This window comes from Phaseolus vulgaris, chromosome 1, assembly GCF_000499845.2.
Source record: "Phaseolus vulgaris cultivar G19833 chromosome 1, P. vulgaris v2.0, whole genome shotgun sequence".
Classification (NCBI taxonomy): domain Eukaryota; kingdom Viridiplantae; phylum Streptophyta; class Magnoliopsida; order Fabales; family Fabaceae; genus Phaseolus; species Phaseolus vulgaris.
This window is the reverse complement of record NC_023759.2, coordinates 8,047,581-8,054,648: the sequence shown is the minus strand read 5'-3', so window position 1 is coordinate 8,054,648 and position 7,068 is coordinate 8,047,581. Positions and strand designations below refer to the sequence as shown.

Sequence of the window (7,068 nt, the reverse complement as noted above, 5' to 3'; positions counted from 1 at the left end):
TTTCTTAAGTCCTCTAGTAACCTTCTTATTCAACACCTTAACTTTGTTGATATTACATTCTCCTTTTGGATGATCTGGTGCCTTAGAAATTATTTCAGATTTCAATAATACTAATGTGGACTTTGATCTTTATATGATCAAAGATCACATTTGTATCTCTGGCAACATGTCAAGGAAAGGTATTTTTGTTATGTTTGCAGTAGAGCTAGGAAGGTCTTAGTCCCTATTCAAGTCTTATGACGTCTCTAAGGCAGTTTAAGTCACAATCAATATTGATGGTGCTATCAGGGGTCTCCTGATCTAGTTGCTTGTGGATGCATTATTAGAGGGAGTCGTGAGGAGTACATTGGTGAGTTATTTTTGCATTTTTTAGGATCTAAACGACTTTATATGCTAAGATTATGGGTGTTATCCTTGTTATTGAACATGCTTTATCTTTCGTTGGAGAGTAATTCTTCCTTGCTCAGTCTCTTAACGACAAGTGAAAAAGGTATATACAGTTTTATGCTAGAATGAATTTCAAAGTTTCTCATATTTTTTATGAAGACAATTATTTTACAAATAAGTTAACTAACCTTATTATTGATAATATGTTGAATTTTCTTTAGAGCTCTGACTCACCTTCCTATCTTAGTTTGTAGTTCTTTCATAACAAGTTGTAGTTATTTTTTTATTTTTTTTGTTTATGATTGTTATTCTCTTTCTTGCATAGATTTGGTATAAATATATATTTTTTTCTTTTATACTATTTTCATATATGGGCATATGATTGGTGAATTTTAGGTTGTTAGTTGAGATTCCAAATTTTATAATAAAGAGATTCCAAATTTTATAATGTTGAAATAATTTTTTTAATAAAAAGTAGTTATTTGTTTTATTTATTTAAAAGATATATATTTAATATTTATCATATTTTAATCTCAGTCTTAGTGATATGAATTATTTAATTTTTTTTTTAATTTTAAACTTAGTCTTACTCTTAATGATACGATTCTTTTCAAAATTAAAGTTGTTCTATTATTTGTTCAATGTATATATTCCCATTCTCTTAAAATTGTAAAATTTTACTTGATAGTATTTCTTAATTAAATGTGGAATCCTTATCTAATATTAGGTTGAAAAGTAAAATTAAAACTATTACATTTTAAAGTCCAAATGTCATTGTGATTGACTTTATTAGAATTGTATAAATTTTGTAATAATGTTAAAGAAAAAATTTAGTTAATACAATTGAGAGTTTTCAATTTTTATTTGGCATGATTATTTAATATAATATTTTTTCATTAGTAAAATAAACAAGAAATTACCATCTAAATGCATGACATAAAACAAATAAATAATATTCAAATTATTTCTTAAAAAATGGAAAAAAGAATATATAGTCTATCCTTATAAAAGTATGTGATAAGGAAATTTTTTTATTTAAAGTTAATTACTTTTTAATTGTTATAGACATCACTATTTATTTAAATAATTAAAGACATTTACAAATACCTTTAAATTCTTTTGGTTATAAATGACAATAATTTGACACCGTATTTTGTTCATATTTACTTTTTTTTTCATGTGTCATTTATTAGATACTGAGAATATTTCCACTAACTTAATATCGGCCATATTTGAACAAAATGTTATTAAAATATAGCAACTAATTATAGAATATTGCTAAGTTGTGCTTAAGATCAACTGATTTTTTTTTTCAAATTTGAGATTAGAACTTCCTTAAAATTGTTAAAGGAAAAAAGTTAAAAGTTTCAGAATTTTATCTAGTAAGAAAATTTTTATCAAAAAATTATAAAAAATAAATTAATGTTGGTGTTATTTAATTATGTAGCATATTTGAATACTCAGAAATATCTTTAGCAATAATTTCCTATATTTTGTTTTGTAAATGAATAGTAAAACAATAATGTTAATGATGACGAAGTAGACAGAAATGATAAGATAAAAGTTTTAAAACATCTTTCTTTAGTATAATAATAATTAGTATTTTAAACTAAATTAATTTTATTTTTATAAGTTTATATATTAAAATAAAAATTTGTATGCATAGATTTATTTATGTAAGTTTTGTCCTTAAATGAATCCAACTAATTCGATTAAAATTAATAATTATAGTCAAAAGTAACAGTATAAGATAAAAAATAAAAGTCCAATTTTAACATACGCATTTCATATTTAGACAAACTGAATCAAATAAAACTCAGCTAACCTAACATTTCTCAAATACAAGAAAAAAACAAGCATCTTAGCATAAGAGAAAGCAATTATAAGAGTCTGTCTCACCATTAATTCATAGCCAAGCTAAGAACAAACCCCATTTTTACACCCAAAATATCCTAAGCTTTCACATGAAATCAACAGAAGCTCAAGCACCAAGTTCAACCTGTTCTACAATAAACATGACATGATGTAGCATTCAGCATAAACTAATGCACACAAGACCTAAAACTCTCAACCCTTCAAGTGAACTTCTTCAAAGTGTCTTTATGCATCAACCACTGTGGATCAATGAGCTGTATTAGGAATGGTGCTGATACCACTGTGTGCTTGGACAGCACATGCACAGTGCACAGATGTCAGACTCAGACAACCACTCATGATAAGTGAGTGTCTTCCAGAACAGGTGTGGAGTGCAGGGGATGAGTCACATACAGCCTGCACAGCAGAAGGGGTGAGTGCTGTGCATTGGCTAATGTTCAGAGTCCTTAATCCATCCTCTTCATTTCCACCTTTCACAGACCCCCACATTCTATTCTTCACTTTGCTTTGTGCCAAAGAATACATTGCTCTGTCTGTTATATTTTGGCAGTAGTACAGTCCAAGGGACCTAAGATGAGGACATCTGTTTGCCAAGGCAATTACACTGTCATCTGAAATAACAACACAAGAGTCAAAGTTGTACTATTGTCAATCTTCAGACCAGAATTAAAGCATTTATACTAAATGAAGTGAATATTGGTCACTTCCTGAAGCTGCATCATGCTTGAGAAAGACTGAATATGGTTATGAGTATATAGATTTTGAAACTTCATTAATTATGATTTTTTCCCTTGCTAATTATTGTGTTCTTTCACTTTCCAGTGTCTGTGAAAGCAAGCTCCATTGTAATTTGTATGTGAAAATACATTATGTTGCCTCCACATATTTTGCAACCTCATCCACTTTACATGAAAACACAAAGAGTATTTACCAGAAATGAGTGTGAATTTACTAGAAGTTAACAGAAGGAGTGCCATTCTTTGCATAATATCTAAGAGAGAAAAAGATTCGTTGCCTTTTGCTTTCTTCCCATGGATTTACACTTAACATTTCACTACTGAATTTGCTTATATCAGAATGTGTCTAATAAGAACACACCCAAACCGCAGATAAGCTCAAATAGACAAAGAACAATATGGATAAGAAAGTTGTTTTAGTAATGAATTTGAACTAGTCAAGTAGAATCACACCAATATGAAATCAATTGGCATCTACAGTGGATTTAAATTACTGAAATTTGAATACCTGTTATAAGGAGACAACCACACAAGTCAAGTGTTCGAAGATCAGGGCAGCCATATGCTAAACTCATTACTCCAACATCACTGATATTTTCACACCATCCAAGGTTCAAAAGCTGTAATTGATTACAGTAACGTCCAATTGCCTGGATTTCATTTATTTATTAGAATATAACTCAGCTATCTTAGTTCTTCTATGGTTATGACAATCAACTGGCCTCCAACATACCTGTAATGCGGTGTCAGATGCGGCTTTAACACATCCACATAGATTCAAAAATTTAAGCTTTCTGCATAAACTGGCTAGGGAAGCCAGAGCTCTGTCACTAAAGGCTGAACAACCACTAATGTTCAGTTTTGTAAGATGCCAACAACCTAGGGCTATGGCATACAATGAACGATCTGTGAGCTTGAAACTTTTGCTGAGGTCCAGGACTTGGAGCTCATGACAGAAATTTGCAATAGTCTCAACAGCATTGTCCTCTAGTTGAGGTTTGTCTTGACGAAGGATTAAAGTTTGCAATTTTGTAAATTTAGGAGCAAGAGATAGGACCAAGTTATTCATGTTCATGCTACACCTGAAAGGAATTTCATAATCAATTTTATTACTGATTTTGAAGATTATCCACCAAAAACATTGAGAACAGACATTAGTTTCCTTGTTTAAATTTTCTAAAACCAAGTTGCCCCAATACCAGTAACTTCTAGTTATGATTTAAACAAGTGCAGACCTGCTATCTGACTTAAAAGGTAACTGATCAACTCCATAGACACACTTCATCCTCTTGTCTTCCACACAAAGGAATTAATCCAGATTGCTAAATAAAATGCAAAACAATTATATGAAATTAAAATGGGTTGCAACCTCACGGAGTCTCTACTCTAGCAACCCATAAACACGTGTTAAAGGTGAGCTAAAACTAATGGCAGAGTCGAGATTGCAGCAAAACGAAATCAATTCATGTTTATATAATAAATCGATGAAACCAAGAATAAAACACTTTAAATATGCAGTTAATTGCAGATAAGTAGAAAAACATCATGTTTAAGGCCTATTAGATGGAAGAAACCATGTTTTCATTTCCTATTTCGATTAATATATTACCAAGAATATAATTTATTTCATGTGTTCAAACATTATAAACCAAACAGTGAAAATATATTTTTGTAGCTTACAATGTTTAATATACAAAGCATTTAGAAATCAGAAAACAAAGAGCTTATGTACCATGAGAGTGATAACCGGGTAAGGCCAAAGCAAATTGCCTCTCTCCACCCACGACAAACTTCAGACGCTATGATCACCGTTTGATCATCCACAAGTGACAGAATTTGCATCAAAAGCTCCACTGGAATATCCTTCCATTCGGTGATGACCCCAGCTTTCAAGTTCACTCCTTTCCCACTATCTTCACCACCACCAACCATCATAAGCTTTCCAAAACTCATGTTCAGCACCCCAGTTCCCTCCTTCCCAACCATTTCCACCAAAGCCAGATACACTTTCAACCTTGCTTTTACAAATAAACAAAGTGGTAGTGACGTTAAACAAGAAACATGGATAACACAGAACAAATTCTAGAACCTTGGAGTAGCCCTTGTTTCAGTATACAAGGTGTAGTAAACAAGATGATAACCACAAACCATAAACTTACTTAATTAAAGGCCACTTGTTATTATCGGCGAGAGAGAATAATAATCATAGCAATTACCAATAAACAGATGAAATTTGTGATTTTTTTTGTTTCTTACATGACCATCTTTCATAAGACCAAATGTGGATCCTCTCCTATAACGAATTCCATTCTTAATTCACCTCGTTCTGAAAAACTAACCCTAACCCCAATATGATAATATATGTGAAGGAACTATATAACAAATAAATGATAAAAACTGTCTAATCTAATTGGAAGAATCCTGCATATTCCAGAAATACCCTTAACGTGTTTCTTAATGACACAATTGGGACAAAGCATCAAGCTTGATCATCACAAAGAAGAGGATTAAACATTCCCTCCTTCGAAACAGAGAAAAACCCTTATGCTCAAATTTGACATGCATGTTAAAAAGAACCCAAATAGTTCAAATCATAAGATGAAGGAGCAAACTAACCATACAAAAAAAAGTTGATCAAAAGATTAACTAAACCTTTTTTCTAATATAAAGCAGCAACCCCACTTCCCTTCATGAAAAAACAAAAAACCCACAACTCATTTAGAAAAATTCTTAGAATTTTTCAATTCTATTTCTTTTAAAAAAAACACCAGCACAGCTTAGAAATGTGCAGGATCAAAAGTAAAAGTAGAGAACAACACAAGAGAGATGGTGAAACGGCCATTACCCGCACGTAGCTATATGTAGAAGAAAGCTTGGTTCTTTTTGACGCTGCTGGTGACACGAACAAAGGGTCTGTTTGCTTGGGTTCTCTGGAAGCTGCAATGGAAGTGAAGGGAAGACAAAGAAATAAAGAAGAGAGAAGGAACTGTACGGCTCATGACAGCGACGCGTATGATGCCACGTGTAGTTTGATATGACAATGGTGTGGACCCCACCCTAAGCTATAGCAATGAGAAAAACAAAAAAAAATGTGGTGATTATCGGTAACTGGCACCCAAAAAAATTCATGAAAGGAAAAGAATAATAGTTGTGTAGAAGTCACGGAAAATGGTGATTAAGGAAAGAAATAATTGTGGTGGTTTTGGAGTGTGTAGAAGGTTCGTTTTGCCTGAACCCGAAACCGCGAGAAAAAGTAGAAGAAGGAAATGGTTGGTGGGTTCAATCTATGCATGGAGATGGTGAGAGAGAGTGTTAGTGGGATGATGATATTTATTTATTACATTAATAACTTGTTTAACAAAATTAATAATCCAGATCAGATTTTATTAAATTTTAATTTTGTAGATAAAAAAAATGTACTCAATTTAAAAAGCAATAATGATATGTTGTGAATTTCATTTATGTTATGTTTCCATGTGTATACTGTTAACTTTAATGGTATGAAAAAGCGGAGATAAATGTAATAAATTTATTCTGATATGAACGAAGGTGCATTGTGATGACAGAAAACCACTGACTAGTGTATATTTACATTTTACCTACTTTTCATGTGAAGTATATTAAATATGTTTATAATAAAATAAAAATATTATATATATTTATATATAATAAAAAAAAAATATTACACATATATATATATATATTAATAAAAATAAAATAATTAATTATATTATAAAAAATTTATATACATAATCGATCCTACATTATAAGAAAAAAACATAAAATAAAAACCAATTTTAGAGATAAAAAATAATTAGTTCCTATACTAACTAAATTAGAGACCATTTTAGAAACTAAAAAAATTTGGTTTCTAAATTAATTTCTATTATTGTTAATTTATTTTTAAATTAGTATTTAATTAGCCATCAAAGTTTTAAATACCAATTATTTAGATTTTAAATTTGGTAGAAAAATCTTGTTTATTAATTACATATTAATTTAGAAACTATTTAACAATAAAAAAAATTAATCTCTAAAATAGTCTCAAGTTTAGTCACTAGCAATTAAT

General features: G+C 30.4%; 1 protein-coding gene across 3 annotated transcripts; it reads right to left on the bottom strand.

Moving 5' to 3' along the window:
• Positions 1-2,227: 2,227 nt before the first annotated feature.
• On the bottom strand, positions 2,228-6,300 carry LOC137813461 (F-box protein SKP2B-like). Of its 3 annotated transcripts, none has more exons than XM_068615722.1 (5): positions 5,845-6,300; positions 4,732-5,017; positions 3,733-4,081; positions 3,508-3,649; positions 2,228-2,873 (listed from the first exon to the last, which is right to left on the bottom strand). In XM_068615722.1, exons 2-5 carry the CDS (start codon positions 4,983-4,985, stop codon positions 2,509-2,511), a joined length of 1,110 nt encoding a protein of 369 aa, XP_068471823.1. In that variant the 5' UTR covers positions 4,986-5,017; positions 5,845-6,300; the 3' UTR covers positions 2,228-2,508. The 3 variants fall into 3 exon arrangements, with proteins under 3 accessions (XP_068471823.1, XP_068471825.1, XP_068471824.1); XM_068615724.1 differs by having other exon boundaries at positions 4,732-5,013; positions 5,845-6,000; XM_068615723.1 differs by lacking the exon at positions 5,845-6,300 and adding an exon at positions 5,616-5,830.
• Positions 6,301-7,068: the final 768 nt, after the last annotated feature.